Source organism: Scyliorhinus canicula, unplaced genomic scaffold (genome assembly GCF_902713615.1).
Source record: "Scyliorhinus canicula unplaced genomic scaffold, sScyCan1.1, whole genome shotgun sequence".
Taxonomy (NCBI): domain Eukaryota; kingdom Metazoa; phylum Chordata; class Chondrichthyes; order Carcharhiniformes; family Scyliorhinidae; genus Scyliorhinus; species Scyliorhinus canicula.
This window is the reverse complement of record NW_024055469.1, coordinates 22,247-45,502: the sequence shown is the minus strand read 5'-3', so window position 1 is coordinate 45,502 and position 23,256 is coordinate 22,247. Positions and strand designations below refer to the sequence as shown.

The 23,256-nt window shown below is 47.7% G+C and overlaps 1 protein-coding gene and 1 long non-coding RNA gene across 2 annotated transcripts; both read left to right on the top strand.

Annotated features, from left to right (window-relative positions):
* The first annotated feature begins 2,486 nt into the window (after window positions 1-2,486).
* Window positions 2,487-4,026, top strand: LOC119959810. Its single transcript, XR_005459302.1, has 2 exons — window positions 2,487-2,674; window positions 3,775-4,026. It is a non-coding gene; the product is annotated as an uncharacterized LOC119959810 (long non-coding RNA).
* Window positions 4,027-4,116: 90 nt separating this feature from the next.
* LOC119959806 (gastrula zinc finger protein XlCGF26.1-like) lies at window positions 4,117-22,358 on the top strand. Its single transcript, XM_038787899.1, has 4 exons — window positions 4,117-4,152; window positions 4,728-5,287; window positions 9,530-9,734; window positions 21,130-22,358. Exons 1-4 carry the CDS (start codon window positions 4,117-4,119, stop codon window positions 22,222-22,224), a joined length of 1,896 nt encoding a protein of 631 aa, XP_038643827.1. The 3' UTR covers window positions 22,225-22,358.
* Window positions 22,359-23,256: the final 898 nt, after the last annotated feature.

Sequence of the window (23,256 nt, the reverse complement as noted above, 5' to 3'; positions counted from 1 at the left end):
ACAATCTAGGGAGAATCACACGGCAGGAACAGAACGTCAGCCTGGACACAGTCCTTCAGGGTCACACTGAGAGGGACAAACAGCACTTTGGTCTTTCTCATCTCTCTTCACTGTCAGCAAAGTCCCTGTGTGGGTTAATCCTGAGATGTGAGTGGAATATATCCCAGCTGTTCTCTTCCATGGTTCAGAGCTCCTGGGTATGGAACAGAAGCTCCTTTACAACTGTGTTTAGAGTCAGGAAGAACAATGGTGAATGATGGAAACGTGCTGTAAAATCAGAGATTGGTGTAAAACTGTGATGTTCCTGATTGAATGTAAAGTAGCTCCTTTAAGTTTCCAGACTGCAAATGTGGTTATGTGACAGTCACAATGAAATAATTGAATAGAAACCTACTGAAAATAGATTGTTGGAGTCTGCATTAAAATAACAGCTGGAGGACTTCACGGGAGCCTGGTAACTGCCGGGACAATTAAACAACAGTTTGATTCCCAGATAAAGAAGGATTGCGCAGCTAAAGAATTCCACTGATTCACTACCCTCTGATGGAAGAAATGTCTCCTCATCTCGGTCCTAAATTTGAGACCCCTTCCTCTGAGATTATGCCCTCTGGTCCTAGACTCTCCCACAAGAGGAAACAAGATGATTTTTCAGGCTGTGTAACTGGTTGAAGCTCTTTCCACTGTCAGTTCACTGGAACACTTTCACTCAGGTGTGTGTGTGGGTCTCGGGGCTTTTCCAGTCACACTGATGTTTGAAATCTCTTCCCACAGTCAGAACAGACAAGCACATTGACAGTTTGTGATATTTAGATCCTAATGAATTGAGTGACTGTCAGATTTTGATGTTATATTTGGTTCGAGTTGCTCAGCTGCCAATCCTCCCGTTCTAATGCCTGAAAAGAAGTTTACAACAATGATCACTGTAAGAATAGGATTGAAATTCACAACAGATCATTCTAGTTTCTATCAAACCTTCTTTCCTCTCTTGCTTTCCCCAAGCATGTGGTCCAGTCAAAATAAAAGACCAAAATCAGCTAGAAGCCCCAACAAAAGTGTAGGGAATCTTCCTGACTGAACCAGAATATTGTTCCCAGTGTCTCTGAAACACTCTGTCTGCTGAGGTATCCACTGGTTGTGGAAGGTGTCACGCATTCCGGTGGATACCGCATGCTCCCTCTGCAGAGCCACTGGGAATAGACAAGACCACGGAACAGAAGTCGGCAGCCAGAGTGACCCCCCCCCCCCCGCTCCAAGGTCCTCATCCAGCTACAATGTACTGTTTTAATAAGACCCAAGAGTAGATTCAGTTTGTCACGTTCAGCACAAGGATACTAGATGTGATAGATTGTAAGATCCACAAACTCTGTCAAGGTGGCTGCAACTTAACAGGTTATTATGGACATTAAACTGTGGGTAATATTCGATTCTGTGACCAATATTTATTTAAACATGGACCTGAATAAGGAAACGTTGCAGCCACCTGTGAAGTTTAAATGTCTCCTTGTGTCCGGATGAACCAGCATTTGAGGAATATGAAATCTCAGGACTGTTGATCTCCAAGTGCCGTATTGAACACAGGAGAATGAGTTCGAATTGGGACAGAGATACGCATGAGTGAGCATCGTAAACTGCTATTGTATCGGGGTGTTCTGGGTCTCAGAGTTTTAACCCTACAGTTAATTGTCAGGGATGAAGTATAATAAACACTAACCAAAGCAAATGTGTGTGTGAGAAGCATCTGAAGCACCAGGAACCAGCTGAACCAGCAGAGCTGAATGTCTCCCAGTGCAGCCACAGGACTGAACTTATTCCAGCTTCCAAGCCCACCTGAGAACCAACCTCCTGGCTATTCATCTACAAGAAGCATCAGAGCCTCATGAGAATTATTTGTTTCTAAAAATGCTTCACTCCAACTAAAGAATCAGCTGAACAAGAAGACAAGAGGCCTGCAGCGATGTAAAGATTGCAGTCTACATTCATTTTCATCATTCTAGCTTCAACTTGACCTTTACCTAATTCCTGTGTATGTGTCAGTGAGTATGAAAGAGACGAGAGACTGAGATGTTCAAATATCCAGGGAAAGGGTGTGATAATAAATAACCTTCCATCCGTTAAAAATCACCAGTAAGCTTGCTGCTGAAATGTATTTTAATTAAAGAAAAAACACTGAGGGTAAGAAAATATCACACAAACATCCTGATAATGAACTGGAAATGACCACGAAATGTAATCAACCTTTGAAAAACCCCCTTCAGGTAGCTATATAGAAGCTGCAGCCTCTCACACTGAATGTCTACGTAATCCAGAGGCACCTCCAGCCTGCAAACATCAGCTTCAGCCTGGGGGTGGGTGAAACATTTAAACAACCTGTTACCATTATTTCGCTCGTGGGGCACTAGGACCCGGCTGGGAACAGAAACCTTCAGGTCCCGCCCACCAGGTGTTGCGTCACCAAGACGCCAGCGCATGCGCTCTGCTTCCCCAAGATGGCGGCTGTGAAGCAGGGCCTGGTCCCGGGAGAGAGAGCTGACAGGCGGTGATGTGACCTGAGGATCACCACACCTCAGGCAAGGGGCCAGGTTGGGAAGGCGGTGCCTTCAGGAATAACTGGGAAGGTGATGTTTGGTCAGTTGCTGCAGTCTGTGTAGTGAAGGTGCTGTCACAGTGGTGTGAGGTAAGGAAGTACAGGATTATCACCCAGCAATGATGAATTAAGGGGAATGTAAATCCAGCCCAGGCTGCTTTCAGATTGGAAAGGGAGCTAAGGTGTGTCCTCAGAGCTGGTGAATGTTGCGGCTTTGGCAGTTTCTCTATAAAGTCAGTCCCTCCCTCCCTATACCACCTCTATCTTTAGAGTCGTAGAATTTTACAGCACGGAAAGAGGGCCTTTGGCCCATTCATTATAATCTTTATTAGTGTCACAAGTAGGCTGACATTAACACTGCAATGACGTTACTGTGAAAATCCCCTAGTCGCCACATTCCGGCACCTGTTCAGGTAGACAGAGGGAGAATTCAAGAATGTCCAATTCACCTAACAAACACGTCTTTTGGGACTTGTGGGAGGAAACCCACATAGACACAGGGAGAACATACAGACTCTGCACAGACAGTTACCCAAGCCGGGAATTGAACCGGGGTCCCTGACATTGTGAAGCAACTGTGCTAGCCATTGTGCTACCATGGCACCCAGCATGGCAGCCGGTCCTCAAAGACCCTAATGGGAGCCTTACCCTCCACACCTTCTGACAGGGCAACGACTCAGATGTTCTTTCTCCGACCCCAGGTTCTCCAAATCCTCCAGTACCTCCGCCAGCCACTCGGCTGGTTTTCAAAGGATTGAATTTCGATGGAGGCATCTTGCTAAACGTTCAGGATTCTCTCCTCTGGTTCAAAACATTTAGAGTGCCCAATTCATTTTGTCCAATTAAGGGGCAATTTAGCATGGCCAATCCACCTAACCTGCATGTCCTCGGACTGTGGGAGGAAACCGGAGGAAACCCGTGCAGACATGGGGACCTGTCCAGACTCCGCACAGTGACCCAAGCCGGGAATCAAACCTGGGAACCTAGAATTGTGAAGCAACAGTGCTAACCACTGTGCTACTCAACTGCTATACACCAGAATGAGAATGGAGGGAGAGTGTGTGGGATGGAGATTTACAGCCTTCAGGGAATAAGGGAGAGGAAAAAAATGTGACATAGAAACTAGAATTGTCTGTTCTGAGTTTCTATCCTGTACTGACAGTGATGAATTTTGTAAATTGTTTTTACAGGATATTAGATGAGGAAGAATTACAGACAGAAATCTCAAACATCACGTCTCAATCTGACAGTTACTCGATTCCTTGGAACCTGAATATCTTCAACCTTTGAATCTAGAAGGTGAAACCTTTTCCCGAACTGTCAGCTAAAGATTTCAACCATCAGTGTGACTGGAAAAGCACCGAGACCCACACAACACACACCCGAGTGAGAGTGTTCCAGTGAACTGACTGTGGAAAGAGCTTTAACCAGTTACACAGCCTGAAAAACATAACAACATTCACAGCTGGGAGAGACCATACTCGTGTTGTATCTGTGGACAGGCTTCAACTGATTGTCCAACCTGGAGACACATGAGGGGACCAAAATCATGGAGAAACTGTGGAAATGTGAGGACTGTGGGAAGGGATTTAGATTCCCATCTAAGCTGGAGATTCATCGACGCAGTCACACTGGGGAGAGGCCGTTCACCTGCTCCAAGTGCGGGAAGGGATTCACTCAGTTATTCAACCTGCAGACACACCAGCGCGTTCACACTGGGGAGAGGCCATTCACCTGCTCTCAGTGTGAGAAGCGATTCAGTGATTCAACCACCCTGCAGATACATCAGCGAGTTCACACTGGGGAGAAACCATTCACCTGCTCTCAGTGTTTGAAGGGATTCACTCGGCTATCCACCCTGCAGTCACACCAGCGAGTTCACACTGGGGAGAGGCCATTCACCTGCTCTCAGTGTGGGAAAGGATTTGCACACTTATCCACCCTGCGGGGACACCAACGTGTTCACACTGGGGAGAGGCCATTCACCTGCTTTCAGTGTGGGAAGGGATTCATTGATTCATCCACCCTGCGGAAACATCAGCGAATTCACACTGGGGAAAGGCCACTCACCTGCTCTCAGTGTGGGAAGGGATTCACTCGGTTATCTCATCTGCGGATTCACCAGCGAATTCACACTGGGGAGAGGCCATTCACCTGCTCTCAGTGTGAGAAGAGTTTCAGTGATTCATCCACCCTGCGGAAACATCAGCGAGTTCACACTGGGGAGAGGCCATTCACCTGCTCTCAGTGTGGAAAGGGATTCACTCGGTTATCCACCCTGCGAACACACCAGCGTGTTCACACTGGGGAGAGGCCATTCACCTGCTCTCAGTGTGGGAAGGGATTCACTCGGTTATCTCACCTGCGGATTCACCAGAGAGTTCACACTGGGGAGAGGCCACTCACCTGCTCTCAGTGTGGCAGAGGATTTACTCAGTTATCCAACCTGCAGACACACCAGCGAGTTCACACTGGGGAGAGGCCGTTCACCTGCTCTCCGTGTGGGAAGGGATTCACTCAGTTATCTCACCTGCAGACACACCAACGAGTTCACACTGGGGAGACGCCATTCACTTGCTCTCAGTGTGGGAAAGTATTTACTCAGTTATCCAACCTGCGGAGACATCAGCGAGTTCACACTGGGGAGGGGCCATCCACCCCTCAATGTGAGACGGGATTGCATGTTTCACCACACCTGCTGTGACACCAACAATTTCACAATCGATTACAGGGGTTGGATTCTGCTGTTATTGTTTCTGCTCTACATCCAGGACTGCATTTTGTTCATTCTGACAGGTGGTCAGTGGGGATGGTCGAAGGGTTTCTTTCTGCTGGACTGGCCGGTCTCACCACTTTGCCTCCAGTGGGCTGATTCTCTTTGAGCTTTGTTGCTAATACCTGGCTTCAAATTGCACAAGGATCACAGAGTGAAAGGGTGTTTGCAAGTGTGAAGATATGTTGTTTCCATTTCTGTTTCAAACCCTCCAAAGCGTGCCACGTTGCCATGGAGATGGGCCCTGGTTGTTACATGGTTCATTTGTTTAAGTTATCTGGGTGTTCCTCAGAGAAGGAAACAATCGGGGTATGAGGGGCAAGTTGTCTGAGGTGGACTGGGAAACTGATTGGTACAGGGAATACCTAATGTTCAAGGAATGGTTACATATTTATCAGGGGTCGGTCAGCTCAGTTGGCTGGACCACTGGTTGGTGATGCAGAGCAAAGCCAACAGTGAGGATTGAACTCCCGTACTTGCTGAGTTTATTCATGAAGGCCCCGCCTTCTCAACCAGGCCCGTCGCCTGAGTTGCGCTGATCCTCGGGTTAAATCACCCCCAGTCAGCTCTCTGTCAAAGGGGAGAGCAGCCTTGGTTCTCTGGGATTTTTGCAACTTGTATTTCACATATATACAACAAATATAGATTCCTTTAAGGAACAAACATCCAACAGGAAAAGTAATGTAACCGTGGCGAACAAGAAAAGTTAAAGATTCCATGAGAGCCATTAGAATTCAGCAAAGGAGGACCAAGAAACTGATGAGAGCAAACTGGCGAGAAACATAAAAACCGACCGGAAAAGCTTCGACAGGAATGTGAAAAGGAAAAGATTAGCAAAGACCAATGTGGGTCCATTCCAGGCAGAGACAGGAAAGTTTATAATGGGGAGCAGAGAAACTAAGCAATGTGTGTCTGACTTCACAGGGGAAGATACAGAAATTGTCCCCAAAACATCAGAGAACCAAGGGACTGGCAGAGATTAGTATTGGTGAAAAAGTAGCACTGGAGAAATTAATGGGGTTGAAAGTGAATAAATCCCCAAAAGCTAATGATCTACATCCCAGAGTGTTGAACGAGGTGGCTGTAGGGATCTCTATTCCTCATTCTAAATTCTCCTGGCTCTATCTGGAATGGACAAACCTTTGAGCCAAACATAAGAACTAGGAGCAGGAGTAGGCCATCTGGCCCCTCGAGCCTGCTCCGCCATTCAATGAGATCATGGCTGATCTTTTGTGGACTCAGCTCCACTTTCCAGCCTGAACACCATAACCCTTAATCCCTTTATTCTTCAAAAAACTATCTATCTTTACCTTAAAAACATTTCATGAAGGAGCCTCAACTGCTTCACTGGGCAAGGAATTCCATAGATTGACAACCCTTTGGGTGAAGAAGTTCCTCCTAAACTCAGTCCTAAATCTACTTCCCCTTATTTTGAGGCTATGCCCCCTAGTTCTGCTTTCACCCGCCAGTGGAAACAACCTGCCCGCATCTATCCTATCTATTCCCTTCATAATTTTAAATGTTTCTATAAGATCCCCCCTCATCCTTCTAAATTCCAACGAGTACAGACCCTGTCTACTCAACCTCTCCTCATAATGCAACCCCTTCATCTCTGGGATTAACCTAGTGAATCTCCTCTGCACACCCTCCAGTGCCAGTATGTCCTTTTTACGTAGCCATAGAAACTTTTACAGTCCATTTTTATGTATTTTGCTAGTTCACATTCTATTCTATTCTCCCTTTTTTTTCCTCTGTGTCTTGGTTGAAGAACTGAAGTAAATCCTCGGGAATGAATCATCGCTTTGGACAGTTTCTGAGACAATTAAGTTTCGATTTATAAGGCAGAGTAACTATAACCGTGGAGTGTATTTCTAGATTGTGAAAAAGGGCAAAGTTCTAGTTTATAGTTTAATGTGTAGGGTTCTGACTTAAAGTAGCTTCTAGTTTGTTTGTTGTATTAAAACTCATAAAATCTGAAGTCCTGTCGTGTGATCCTTTAATTTGTTGACTGGGAGTTTGATTTTTTCTAAGAAGTTGCTGACCTTTATGGGGGTCCAAAACCACAAGTTTTGATTTCCTATTTGAGCCTCAGGCACCTTTCTGTCTCTATTGTTCGTGTCAATGACAGCCAGGCTGAATTTAGCTGAGAATAACGGGGCCTGTTCCCCAGTTGAGAAACTGCCATGGGCGTCGCTAATAGAGACAGGGAGGTGCTGGAGGCCTGACTGGGAACTGCACCTCCAACCAATCAGGGTTCAGGGCAGGGAGGGTGACCGGGACGGATAGTGACGTGACCCCAGGGTTCAGTGCCCTCGTGTCCAAAGCGGGGAGTCACGGGGACAGGGTACAGAGGAGCTGAAGGGAAACCATTTGGGTCCAGAACATTGTGAACATCCTGTTACTCTGATTGTCTTTGATCCTCAAGTAATTTTCCATCAGTTTTTTTGACCATATTCTATTTCATCAATAAAGGGGTTCATCAATGAGAGGGGTTGACAGGCTCTTTAACAGAAAGTGAGTCCGTCTAAGGTAATTGGCAAAGGAACCAAATGGGTAGAGGAGATTTGAATTTTCTTTTGACACAGTGTTTGAAAATGGGTTCAGGGAATCAATCGTGATTGACTAATTTAGCAAGTTGCTTGAGGAAGTAACAAGGGATGTCAATAAAGGGAAACCTGTAGATGTGCTTTATCTGGATTTCCAGAAGGTATGCTGTACATGTCCTGGGACTGATGGGGACAGTGCAGAGGACCATTTACATTGTACCCAACCTTGTGCTGTACCGATCATGGGAGTGTTTGATGGGGACAGCATCGAGGGAGATTTACTCTGCGTCTAACACCATTTTGTATCAGCCTTGGGGTGTTTCATGGGGCAATGTAGAGGGAGCTGTGCTGGAACTGATTGGAGAATGGTTCAAGCCGGCACTTGGTACTCGGATTTCCCAGTACAGACACCCTTCACTTTAAAAATAACATTTCATTCAGTGATCAGAGAAACCATCACCGGTTCCCCCACTGGTTACCCCCCACCACCACCACAAACACACCGCAGGCCCAGAGGGACAGTGAGAGTCCTGAACATTGTTGTACAGTCGGCTTGATATTTCATATACATCTTTTTCTGTTCCATAGAATCTCTACAATGCAGAAGGAGGCCATTCAGCCTATCAGGTCTGCACTGACCCTCCAATACGGCACCCCACTCAGGACCCCTCCTCCACCCTATCCCCAGAACCCAACCTAACCTTTGGACACTCAGGGGAAGTCTCTTATTATGGCCAATCCACCTAACCTGTGCATCTTTGGACTGTGGGAGGAAACTGGAGCACCCAGAAGGAACCCACGCAGACACGGGGAGGAAGTGCAAACGCTACAGAGTCACCCAAGGCCGGAATCGAACCCCCCTCCCTCTAATCTCCAGTCAGCCTCTGTTCGAATGAACAGAGCCCCAGTTTCTCTAATCTGTCCTGGTAACTCAATCCTCTCTTTCCTGGGATCATCTCAGTGAATCTCTTCTACACCCTCTCCATGGCCTTGACATCCTTCCTGGTGTAAGATCCCCAAAACCTGATCTAATATTCCAACTGCAGCCTAACCAATGATTTGTAGAGATTTACATGACCTCTGTCCTTTTGTACTCCACACCCAGAATTATAAACCTTGGATCCCATGTGTTTTTGAAACACTTTATCAACTTGTCCTCCCACATTTAAACATTTGTGTATCTGAACTCTTTTTAGGGTTTTGGAGACATTAACATAACATGGCTGAAATACATTGACATCTAATGTCTGATATAATGTGTGTTATGGGACAGAGAAGTTTAGTCTGAGTTAGAAACTCAAACAGGCGCTTCATTGCAGACAGGTCACCATGGAAACGCTGATCAGACATTCCTTCACTGCCGACAGGTCACCATGGAAACGCTGATAACACATTCCTTCACTGCAGACAGGTCACCATGGAAACGCTGATAAGACATCCCTTCACTGCAGACAGGTCACCATGGAAACGTTGATAAGACATTCCATTCCACAGAATCCACTCATGTGAAACTCTAATCGGATCGGGGAGAGGACAGAGTTTGTCTGTTATTAACCTCAACATAAACTTAAACCAGAGTGAATAATGGAACAGATTAAATTCTAATGTGTGATGTTTTCGCTACAGTAATGGAATTATCAGAAATAATAGAATTAACAGGCAGGGTAGTTTAGGGAAAATGAAGAAATTACTGAAGAAACGTAACTGCTGTGAACCAAGAATGTGTCCTTGTAAATCACAGATTAGAGAAATTCCTGCTGTCTTCCTCACTTCCTGCATGAACTGTGTTCCGTACTGGCCACCAAACCTCAAGAAAGATACATTGCATCTGGTAACGGTCCAGTACAGATTGACCATGATGAAGTGAGGCTGGTGCACTGAGTGAATCCCTTCCCACACACGGAGAACATTAATGGTCGCTCCTCAGTGTGAACATGTCGATGAATCCAGGTCTGATTAAATCTATTCCACAGTGCCCAGATTTCCAAGGTTTCTTCCAGCGTGACTACATATTGTTCGAAAGGTCAGACCATCGGCTAAAACGTCATCCACATTCCGAACACGGGAACTGTTTCTCCCACATTGAACAGGGTCTTTGAACAAAGAACAATACAACACAGGAACAGGCCCTTCGGCCCTCCAAACCTGTACCGGTCATGATACCAATCGTTGCCAAAACGTTCAGCACTTCCTTGTGCTGTATCCCTCTATACCCATCCTATCCATGTGTTTGTCAAGATGCCTTTTGAATGCCATTAATGTATCTGCTTCCACAACCTCCCCTGGGAATGCGTTCCAGGCACTCACCACCCTCTGCGTAAACAAACCTGCCTCGCACATCTCCTCTAAACTTTGCCCCAGAGACCTTAAACCTATGCCCCCTGGTGACTGACCCCTCCACCCTGGGAAAGAGTGCCTGCCCATCCACTCTATCCATGCCCCTCATAATCTTGTCGACCTCTTTCAGGTCACCCCTCAACCTCCGCCTTTCTAACGAAAACAGTCCGAGTCTATTCAGCCTCTCCACATAGCTAACACCCTCCAGACGAGGCAACATCCTGGTAAACCTCCTCTGCACCTCTCCAAAGCCTCCACATTCTTCTGGTACTCTGGCAACCAGAATTGTGGACAATATTCCAAGTGTGGCCTTAACAAGGTTCTATGCAACTGCAGCATGACTTGCCAGTTTTTATACTCAGTGCCCCGTCCAAGGAAGGCAAGCATTCCGTCTGCTTTCTTGAGTAACTTCTCCATTTGTGCTGCCAACTTCAAAGATCTGTGCACATGCACACATAGCTCTCTCTGACTTTCTATATTCCTCGGAGTTTTGACATTTACCGTATATTTCCCCTCATAATATTATAATATTCTCTTTAACCAGTAATGCTACTCCCCCACCCCTTTTACATCCCTCTCTATCTTTCCTGAAGCATCTGTATCCTCCAACATTCAGCTGCCAATCCGGCCCTTTGTTTAAACATGTCTCTGTGATAGCCACAACATCGTAATTCCAAGTACTAATAAGTGCTCAAAGTTCATCTGCCTCATCGCTATACTTCTGGCGTTGAAACAAATACTCTTCAAACCACTGTGTTTGAGCAGACAGGGTGATGTTGTTCTCTTATTTGTGTTTTCCAATTCCCCTTCAGTTATTACACCTTCTACACTAACGCTCTGGCTCCCACCCCCCAGCCATACTAGTTTAAATCCTCCCGAATGACTCGAGCAAACCTCCCAGCCAGGATATTGGTGCCATTCAAGTTTAGATGCAACACGTCCTTCTTGTACAGGTTACACCTGTCCCGGAAGGTATCCCAGTGGCTGTTCACCCTCCCCCTTCAGGATGTCCTGTGTTCGTTCAGAGACATCCTGGACCCTGGCACCAGGGAGGCAACATACCATCCTGAAGTCTCTTTCCTGTCCACAGAAGCGCCTATTTGTGCCCCTTCCTATCGAGTCCCCTATAACTATCGTTCTCCTGCACTTTGCCCTCCCCTGCTAAGCAACAGAGCCAGTTGTGGTGCCACTGTTCAGGCTGCTGTTGTTGGTTTCTCCACTGGGCTATCCCTCCAAACAGTATCCAAAACGGTATACCTGTTAGAGAGGGGGACAGCCATAGGGGATTCCTGCACTGCCTGCCTGCCCTTCCTAGCAGTCACCCATCTGTCTGATCCAGTGAACAGACTGCGAAAATAACTGGAATCAGTTACGCAGCCTGACATCACACCATTCACAGCAGAGAGACACCATGCACGTGTCCTGTGTGGACGAGGCTTCGACTGCTCATCCAACCTGGAGAGACACAGGACACAGGCATCATGGAGAACGTGTGGAAATATGAGGACTGTGCGAAACAGTTCAAATGTTCATCTCGGGCACCAATATCCTGAGAGTAGGGCTGATCAGGGATAGTGGACAGAACTCATGCCACGAGTGTGAGGAGATGGGCGAGGCCCTAAATGAATATGTTGCTTCAGTATTCACGGGAGAGAGGGACCTTGTTGCTCATGAGAGCAGTGTGAACCAGGTTGATAGACTCGAACAGGTTGACATTAAGGAGGATGTGCTGGAAATTTTGAAAAGCATCAAGATAGATAAGTCCCCTGGGCCTGACGGGATATAACCAAAGTTACTACAGGAAGTGAGGGAGGAGATCGCTGTGCCGTTGGCGATGATCGTTGTGTCCTTGCTCTCCACTGGGGTAGTACCAGATGTTTGGAGGGAGGCAAATGTTGTTTCCTTGTTCAAGAAAGGGAATAGGGAAATCCCTGGGAATTACAGACCCATCAGTCTTACGTCTGTGTGAGCAAATTATTGGAAAGGATTGTGATAGGTAGGATTTATGATTACTTTGAAAACCATAGTTTGATTAAAGGTAGTCAGTCATGCATCACAAGCCTCATTTAATTCTTTGATGATGTTACAAGACACATTGATGAAGGTCGGGCAGTGGATGTGGTGTATATGGATTTCAGTAAGACATTTGATAAGGTTCCCCATGGTAGGCTCATTCAGAAAGTTAGGGGACATGGGATACAGGGAAATTTGGCTGTCTGGATACAGAATTGGCTGGCCAATAGAATACAGCGGATAGTGGATGGCAAGTATTCTGCCTGGTGGTCGATGACCAGTGGTGTCAGTTCTTGGACCTCTGCCCTTTGTTGTTCTTATAAATGACTTGGATGAGGAAGTGGAAGGCGGGTTAGTACGTTTGTCGATGACACAAAGGTTGGGGAAGTTGTAGATAGTGTTGGGGGCTGATGCAGTTTACAACAGGACATTGACAGGATGCAGAGCTGGGCTGAGAAGTGGCAGATGGAGTTCAACCTAGATCAATGTGAAATAATTCATTTTGGAAGGTCGAATTTGAATGCTGAATACAGCGTTAAAAGGCAGAATTATTGGAAGTGTGGATGAACAGAGGGATCTTGGGATCCACATACACAGATCCCTCAAAGTTGCCATCCAGGTTGATAGGGTTGTTAAGAAGGCGTATAGTGTGTTGGCTTTTATTAACAGGGGGATTGAGTTTAAGAGCCGCGATGTTTTGCTGCAGTTTTATTAAACACTTGTTAGACACACTGGAAATATTGTGTACAGTTCTGGTCGCCTCATTATAGGAAGGATGTGGATGCTTTGGAGAGGGCACAGAGGAGATTTACCAGGATGCTGCCTGGACTGTAGGGCATGTCTTATGAAGAAAGGTTGAGGGAGCGAGGGCTTTTCTCACTGGAGCGAAGAAGGAAGAGAGGTGACTTGAGAGAGGTGTACAAGGTGATGGGAGGCATGGATAGAATGGATAGCCAGAGACCTTTCCCCACGGTGGAAATGGCTATCATGAGGTGACATAATTTTAAGGTGATTGGAGGAAGGTATGGGGGAGATGTCAGATGTAGGTTCTTTACACCGAGAGTGGTGGTTGCGTGCAATGCACTGCCAGCAGAGGTGGTGGAGTCAGAGTCATTCGGGACTTTTGGCATATGGACATCAGTAAATTGAAGGGGTGTAGGTTAGGTTGATCTTAGATTAGGAGAAATGGTCGGCACAATATCGTGGATGAAGGGCCTGTCCTGTGCCATATCGTTCTATGCTCTAAACTCTTCCCAGTCATTATGGTCAATGCGTATTATATAAGTGGGGAGTGAACAGGAGTGGAGTAAATTCAGAGACAGGCAAAGCAGCACTCACTTATTAGCCTTGACCAGAACACCAGGGGTGGTTTTCTCCCCTACCCAGCAAGGCAGGGGGTTCCGGCGTACCGGAGTGGCGCCAACCACTCCGGCGTCGGGCCTCCCCAAAAGGTGCGGAATTCTCCACATCTTTAGGGGCTCAGCCCGCACCGAAGTGGCTCCTGCTCTGCCAGCAGGCACGAGCGGCCTTTGGCTCCCCGCCGGCCGCCGTGAACGGCCTTTCCGCCCTGACTGCCGGAGCGAACGGCTGGCCAAAAGGCCTTCGCCGGCCGGCGTCAGGCCGCATGTGCGCCGGAGCATCAGCAGCTGCTGACGACATCCCAGCACATGCGCGGTAGGGGTTCTCTTCCGCCTCCGCCATGGTGGAGGCTGTGGTGGCGGCGGAAGAAAAAGAGTTCCCCCACAGCACTGGTCCGCCCGCCGATCAGTGGGCCCTGATCGCGGGCCAGGCCACCATGGGGTCATCCCCTGGGGTCCGACCGCCCTATGCCCCCCCCCCCCCACCGGACCCCAGGCCCACTTGCGCCGTCTGCTCCCGGCAGCATCAGAGGTGGTTTAAACCACGGCGGTGGGAGAGGCCTATCAGCGGTGGGACTTTGGCCCATCGCGGGCTGGAGAATCGACGTGGGGGGCGCCGACCGGTGCGGCCCCTACCGATTCCCAGGTGGTGGAGAATTCCGCCCCAGCTTTTTCAGCATTGTTTATCCAGAGTTATTAAAGCTCTCGAAGGAAGGAAGCATAGGTTCAGGTGCTGATGGAGATCTGGTGCATCCTCAGTCACCAATAGTAATTATATATAAAATCGAAGTCTTGAAATACATGAAGGTATGATCGATAAGTTTGCAGATGGAAAATTGTTGGTGTGGTAACTAGCGAGGAGAAAAGCCTTAAATTACATGATGATACAGATGGGTGGGTCATATGGGCAGAACAGTGGCAAATGGAATTTAACTAGGAGAAGTGGCAGCTCTTGTACAGGGTCAGTATAGACATGGTGTGCCGAGTGACATCTGTGCTGGATCATTCTAGAAAACATTGAACATTCAGTATCACGAGAAAGAGAGAAGAAGATAGAGGAATTACTGATTCTGGGATTGAACCCAGTAAGAGTTTGCATCTTCTGGGGAGGAGAGAGGAAGGACCCATTGGGGAAAAAACCTTAGGTTCTGCATTGTTCCACAGGATAGCAGCATTTAATCATTTTGAAAAATAGTGAATAGCAGATTACCCATTGACAATAATTTGTTTGATTATTTTTATCAATTGGTAACCAAGTTATTTTTTATTTACAGTTTGGGGTGTCAATGGTGCGGCTATTACCCAACATTCACTGCGGCTGTGAATGTGCCCTGATCACTCCACAGGAGCCTAGTGCGCAGTCGCAGTGCTTGGTGAATCGAGCATGCGCAGTGTCACTGTGCTCGGAGTTCTGCGAGTGCGGGAGCGGCTGTTTGGGTCGGTGAGGCGGAGGGAGGAATGGAGCCGGGAGTCGGGGTGGGGAGGAAGTGAAGGTTTCATAAACACCCCCTGCTGGTCACAAGGCCGGAATAAGTCCCGTGTTTGCAGCTGCGGAGTTTTATCGGGTGTCAGGCCCAGTTCCACGGCCGCCATCTTTGATTAGCGGTGCTTCAGGATCCCGGTGAGACTCTCACTGTTATTATTGGCCAGTCAGCCTGAGCCTGTGACCGTTCTCACCACCTGAAACCGTCACAATGCCCGGGTGATTGCCGGCACCTCTCGACCAATAGGAAGAGATGGGGCAGGTCTAGAGGACCGAGTGAGGGCAGCTGGTCCTCCAACCAGTCGGAGTGAATGATGGGCGGGACCCGCCGTGATTGAAGCATGCGCAGTCTGGGTAATGACGATATCGAAGGGCGTCTTCATAGAATCATAGAATTTACAGTGCTGAAGGAGGCCATTCGGCCCATCGAGTCTGCACCAGCCCTTAGAAAGAGAACCCAACTCAAGGCCACGCCTCCACCCTAAGCCCGCAACCCAGTAGCTTGGACACTAAGGGCAATTGATCATGACCAATCCACCTAAACTGCACATCTTTGGACTGTGGGAGGAAACCGGAGCACCCGGATAAAACCCACGGAGACCCGGGGAGGACGTACAGACAGTGACCCAAGCCGGGAATCGAACCTGAAGCTGTGAAGCAACTGTGCTGCGGTGCTGCCCTAACTTTTAATACTAAGAATCAAAGAAAAATTAACTATATTATGTTGGAGTAAGAAGATCTCAATACAAACACAAAAATACAATTCAAATTCTTACTTTTCTTTTACCCCAGCAATATCCTGACAGAAACTTAGGCCGGAATTCTCCGTTCACACTGCTACAGTGAATGAAGTTTTGGATGAGTGTCAAATTCTCCGTTCTGCATCAATTCCAAAATCGGTGAGAGGCGTTTAACAATATACAGGGAGCGAGAGATCGCGGGGGTGGGCGGAAACATTGTGTAAAGCTGTTGTAAGCTGCAAACCTCGGAAAAGAGATTCCGGGACCCAGTTTGTACCGAGCGGAGCTGTAGTTCATGTTCGGCTCGGGTTAACGGCCGCCATCTTTATTGGATGTGCATCAGGGCGCATGCAGGTTTGTCATCTTTGTCGGGGCGATGTTTCAATGAGTGGGAGGGGCTTGTTCCCCATTGTTCAGAATGGAGACAATTTGTCCATCAAACTGGATTAGTCTTTGAGTCCCAGTGGCGGTCCCAGTCACCAAAGCGGTGGCAGAGATGGAAAGAAAAGGAAGCCAATCCTGCTCTCCAGATTTCGCTGTCTCATTGGATATCCTGTCCCATGTGCCCAAAGCTCTGCGGCTCTGTTCAGCCACATGAAGACCCAGGGCAGAAACTCACAATTCTGAGTAGATGTCACCGTCAAATCGAGGGACTGCTGATGGCAAGAGGGTCAGTGTGCAGCGGGGGGCATGAGCGGTCATCCTGGACCCGGGAGCAGGAGGAGAGAATGTTGTGAATTTCTATCCTGGACTGAGAGTGATTAATTTTGGAAACTCCTTTTCCAGGGGATTAGGAGGGGAGGATTTACACACGGCAAACTCAAACCAGGCGAAACGTTTATCTTTCTTGAATTTCATTTCTGGACTGACAGTGATGCCTTTGTAAACTTCTTTCACAGGGGCTTAGAAAGGGATTCGCACAGGAAACTCACAACCAATCCTCACATCAAATTCGAGTTTCCAGGATCTGGAGATTATCGACCTTTGTGTGTAAGCATTGAGTTCCATATCGTTATCACTTACTGTATAAAATGTCTACCTCCTGTCGCCCCTGTAGATCTTGTTCACAATCTTAAATCTGTGTCCCTTTTACAATCTACTGATGGGAACAGTTTATAAAAATCTTTTGCTGGGTTTGCCGTTGTTGTTTCTGGTGCCTGGGTCGATGCCGGGTGGTCAGTCTGGTTTCATTCCTTTTTCATGTTTTTGTTGTGGTTGAATCAGCTTGGACCAGTCCATTTAGGATCCAGAACACAATTGAAGTCACCTCCAAGAATCAATTGATCTGGATCCAGGTCTGGGATGGATTCCAACAAATGTTTTACAAATGTTTCTGTGAGATCCTCTCCCCGGACAGGTGCCGGAATGTGGCGGCTAGGGGCTTTTCACAGTAACTTCATTGAAGCCTACTCGTGACAATAAGCGATTTTCATTTCATTAATAAAAGATAGAGAAGCAGAATTCGGCCATTCAGCCCATCGAGTTTTCGAGTTTGCTCTGCCATTCGATCATGGCTGATATGTTTCTCATCCCCATTCATCGTGTATTGTACCCCTCTTGAAATGAATGCGAACATTGCATTTGCCTTTCTAGCTGCCAACTTTCCTTTATGTGTTTTGAGATGTGGGGGTCGCTGGCTGAGCCGGCATTTGTTGCCCATCCGTAATTGCCCTGGAACTGAGTGGTTTGCTGGGCCATTTCAGAGGGGGACAGTTTGGGAGGATGTAAGGCTGAAGTGATTAAATGACAAAGGGGATAATGGTGCAAAACAACACTGGGTGACAATGAGATAAGTAAATAAACTAATAGGACAAGAGAAGAAATAAAAGACAGGTCCAGGTCAGGTATAAATGGCAACAGCAGAACCATTACCAGCACCAACTGTCTAAAAATATCAGAGAGATGATTGGGCAGCACGGTAGCATGGTGGTTAGCATCAATGCTTCACAGCTCCAGGGTCCCAGGTTCGATTCCCGGCTGGGTCACTGTCTGTGTGGAGTCTGCACATCCTCCCCGTGTGTGCGTGGGTTTCCTCCTGGTGCTCCGGTTTCCTCCCACAGTCCAAAGATGTGCGGGTTAGATGGATTGGCCAGACTAAATTGCCCTTAGTGTCCTAAAAAATAAGGTTAATGGAGGTTGTTGGGTTACTGGTATAGGGTGGATACGTGGGCTTGAGTACGGTGATCATTGCTCGGCACAACATCGAGGGCCGAAGGGCCTGTTCTGTGCTGTACTGTTCTAAAAAAAATAATCTGAAATCACTGAAATGAATGTTGTGTCTGGAAGGTCAGGAATTGCCTGATCGAGGATGAGGTTCTGTTCCTCGAGTTTCCTTTGAGCTTTATTGGAGCAGTGCAGGAGGCCGAGGGCAGAGTGGGAATGGGGCGGGGAATTAAAATGATCAGAAGCTCAGGATTATGCTTGCAGACTGAATGGTGATGTTTCACAGTCACCCAATACAGATTTAATCTCCTCAGTGTAGGGGAGACCAAATCGGGAGCAGTGAATACACAACACTGGATAGCAAGAAGTACAAGTAAATCATTGTCACCTGGAAAGTGTGTTTGGAATCCTGGAATATGGGAAGGATGGCGATGAACTGGTGGTTGTTGCATCTGTTGTGTCTGCATGGAAATGTTTACAGTGATGTTCACAAGAACACAAGAAATGGAAGCGGGTGGAGACCATATGGCTCATCGAGCCTCTGCATTTCTTGCTGGCTGTAACCGGCTCGTTCAGGCATCATTCTGGAATACTTTCCCAGTCCTTCCAGATCCATTTTATGACATGGAGACATTAGCTCCACAACCCTGTGAACGAAAATTTAGTCTGGCCGAGTGTCACCGAGCTGAAATCCAGTCTTTCTCTGACACATTATTCTTAATACCATAGCTGACAGGCTAAGAGTGAAAAAGTCAACTGTTTAGCAGTGAGGGGAAGAGGCAGTTTGTAGATGTTCTACAGTGTTACAGACTCGTTGGATCTGCTTCTTCTGTCCCATCTTATATTCAGCTAATGGTAAAATGATTAAAATACTGCAACATACAGGCATTTGAGGACAACAGTGAGTTTGCTGCTCAGATTAAGTAAAGTCTCCACATCACAAAATGGACCTAGAATAACTGGAGAAGATGCAGGTAAATATATTTAAATTATGCCTGAACTGGCAGGTTACACCTGGCAAAAGGGATTGGACAGGGCATAACCTTTTCTCTGGAAAGGGGAATAAAGGATGGCCTGATCCTGTAAGATTATGAAAAGGTTTGATGTGATAGACAAGTGGAAGATGCTTCCATTGGATGAGAAGGCATTTAAAGAGTTAAAGAGTGGTTTGGAATTGTGTCGGCCAGACCAGGTAAGGATGGCAGATTTTCTTTTCTATTCATTCCCGGGATGTGGGTGTCGCTGGCTGAGCCAGCATTCACTGCCCAGCCCTAATTGCCCCTGAACTGAGTGCATCTCAGAGGGCATTTTAAGGGTCAACCAGCTGACTGTGGATCTGGAGTCACATGTAGGCCAGACCAGGTAAGGATAGAAGATTTCCTTCACTGAAGGACAGGAGTGAACCAGATGGGTCTTTGCAACAACCAACAATTGTTTCATGGTCATCAGTAAACTTTCAATGAATTCAAATTTTACCTTCTGCCTTGGTGAGATTCATACCTGGGTGTCTGGAAAATCATTGGGACAGTAAAAAATATTTTTGAACATTTCTCTTCAGCGGATATAAAAATATTGAAAATGGGATAAAGGTTGTTTGCCTGACAGTCAATCACTGTCCTTTTTTAAAATAAATTTAGAGTGCCCAATTCATTTTTTCCAATTAATGGGCAATTTAGCGTGTCCAATCCACCTAATCCGCACATCTTTGGATTTGTGGGGGTGAGACCCACGCAAACACAGCGAGAATGTGAAAAATTCAGACAGACAGTGACCCGGGGCCGGGATCGAACCCGGGCCCTCGGTGACATAAGGCAGCAGTGCCAACCACTGTGCCACCCACTTTTTATAGGTTTCTATGAGATCCCCCCTCATTCCTCAGAACTCCAGCGAATACAATCCTAACCAATTCAACCTCACCTGCACATCTTTGAACTGTGGGAATAAACCGGAACACCCGGAGGAAAGCCAAACAGATACGGGGAGGAAGTGCAAACTCCGCACAGGGTGGGAATTGAACCCGGGTCCCTGGTGCTGTGAGGCAGCAGTGCTAAGCACTGTGCCACCCCTGTCTTGCAACCCTCAAGAGAAAAAACAAATCTTTATCCCCATCTGAAATGGGTAACCCCTCACTTTGCAGCAGATTCTCCTACAAGAGGAAACATCCTCTCCACATCCACCGTGTCAAGACCCCTCAGGATCTTGTATCGTTCAATCCAGATTTAAATCTGTGTCCCGACTGCTTGTACGATCAGTGAATGGAAACAGAGTTTCTTTGTCCACCCGATGGAAATCTGGCATAACCTTGTGCACCTGAATCAAATCTCCCCTCAACCTCCTTTGCTGGAAGGAGGCCATTTGGCCCATCGAGTCTGCACCGACTCTCTGAAAGGGCACCCTGCCTCGGCCCACACCCTGACCCTGTCCCTGTAACCCCCATAGCCCCACCTAACCTGCACATCCCTGGACACTAAGGGGCAATTTATCAAGGCCAATCCACCTAACTTTCCCTTCTTTGGAGTATTGGACGAAACCTGAGCACTGGGTGGAAACCCACGCAGACACGGAGAGAAAGTGCAAACTCCACACAGTCACCAAGGCCGCAATTGAACCCGGGTCCCTGGCGCTGTGAGGCAGCAGTGCTAATCATTGCCACCGGAAGCATAGTTTCAGTATCAATATTACTGTTGATGAAGCTTTGCCAACTACTCTCTCACTATGTCTTGTAGATATAGAAAATCCCTCTTCGCCTCTTTCTCTCTCCTCCCAAAGAGGCCAATTGGGTTTTTGTGACAATCCAGCAGTTTTCATGGTCACTTTTTCCCAGTGCCGGCCCCACAAATGACCAGATTCAATCAGCTCAATTTCACAACCTGCCTTTGTGATTTTGTGGCTTCTCTCTCACTCCCTATTTTCTGTTTTAAATCGGTTTCACAGGGTGTTTGAACGGGAGGCTTCAAAGTCCGGAAACTCAAACCAAGTATCACATCAGGATCTGACAGAGCCCTCAATTTATCATATCCTGAATATCAGCGGATTTTGAACATGGAAGGAAAAAGCATCGTTCACAGTGGGGAGAAACCGCACACGTCATCGGGCCCCATGAGACAGAAATGCAGTCACACGGAGGAGAAACCGTGGAAATGTGCGGACTGTGGGAAAGGATTCATTTCCCCATCCCAGCTGGAAACGCATCGACGCAGTCACACCGGGGAGAGACCATTCACCTGCTCCAAGTGTGGGAAAGGATTCACTGAGCCATCGGCCCTGCTGTCACACGAGCGAGTTCACACTGGGGAGAGACCATTCACCTGCTCAGAATGTGGGAAGGGATTTACTCTTTCAGCCCACTTGCTGAATCACCAGCGAGTTCACACTGACGAGAGACCATTCCAATGTCCAGCTTGCGGGAAATGCTATAAAGGTTCTGAGGATCTGAAGTGCCATCAACGTGTTCACACTGATGAGAGACCATTCAGATGCTCTCACTGCGGGACTGGGTTCAGACGATCATCTGACCTCATTGTACATCAGCGAATTCACACTGGAGAGAGACCATTCGCCTGCTCCAAGTGTGGGAAGAGATTCATTCACTCATCCGCCCTGCTGAGTCACCAGCCAGTTCACACTGGGGAGACACCATTCACATGCTCCAAATGTGGAAAAGGATTCACTCAGTCGTCTGCCCTACAAACACACCAACGAGTTCACACTGATGAGAGACCGTTTCAATGTTCAGATTGCGGGAAATGCTATAAAAGTTCTGGGGAACTGATGCGCCATCAACGTGTTCACACTGACGAGAGACCGTTTAGATGCTCTCACTGTGAGACTGGGTTCAGACACTCATCTCAACTCGCTATACATCAGCGAATTCACACTGGGGTGAGACCATTCACCTGCGCCCAGTGTGGGAAGGGATTCACGCAGTCATCTGACCTGCAGACACACGAGCGAATTCACACTGGGGAGAGGCCATTCGCCTGCTCTGAGTGTGGGAAGGGATTCACGACTTCATCCCACCTGCTGAGACATCAATGTGTTCACACTGATGAGAGACCTTTTCAATGTCAAGATTGCAGGAAGTGCTATAAAGGTTCTGGAGATCTGATGCGCCATCAACGTGTTCATACTGACGAGAGACCGTTCGCCTGCTCCAAGTGTGGGAAGGGATTCACCACTTCATCCCACCTCCTGAGACATCAACGTGGCCACAAGTTACCACAGTGATTGGATTTTGCTGTTCCTCACATTCAGGACTGAACCATGTTCATTTGGGTCTCTTTCTGCTGATAACAAACTCCAGCCCATTTACAGGGGCTAATATTCTGGCTAAAAGTCAAATAAATTAGATTTGCGTGAAATACGCAGTGTGTTGAAACTTTTTTATATCTCTGACGCAAGTTAGTTCCTTTTGAAGTACTCTCACTGTCCCCTGTCTCTTCCATTCTCACCTCCAAGAAGACGTGTGAGGAGCTTGTGGAGCTTCTTTGTGACTGAGATTGAGTCAATCCGATCAGCTGCCTCTGCTGCTTCCCTCCCTTACATGAGCCCACCGGACCAAACTGTCTCTAAATTTCATCCTTTCCCGAACCCTAAACCAACATCTTTCTCTAGTTTCTCTCCCATCTCCTCTCATGCCCTCTCAGAGCTCATCTTGTCCATGAGACCCAGCTCCTGCTCCATCGACCCTATTCCCACTGAGCTACTGATCAGCCAACTGCCCTGTGTCCATGGATATTGTCAACATTTCTCTCTCTTCAGGTACTGTCCCTCTGTCCTTCAAATCTCCCATCACCAAAAGTGGCAGGACCGCTTGGAGGAGCTGGACGTTCGCACGAGGCGAAAGAATCTGAGGATCCTGGGCCTGGCGGAGGGGCTGGAGGGGTCGGATCTCCCGGCGTATGTGACCACGATGTTGAGCTCATTGATGGGAGCGGGGTCCTTCCATTTGCCCCTGGAGCTCAAGGGAGCGCACAGAGTGATGGCCAGGAGGTCCAAGGCAGGTGAGCCCCCGAGGGCGGTGCTGGTGCGGTTCCACCGATTCAGTGACCGGGAGTGTGTGCTGCGCTGGGCCAAGAAAGAGAGGAGCAGTAAATGGGAGAATTCGGTAGTGAGGATCTACCAGGACTGGAGTGCGGAAGTGGCTAAGCGGCGGGCCGGGTTCAACCGGACGAAGGCGGTGCTTCATGCTAAGCAGGTCAGGTTTGGAATGCTGCAGCCTGCGCGCCTGTGGGTGACATACAAGGACCTGCACCATTA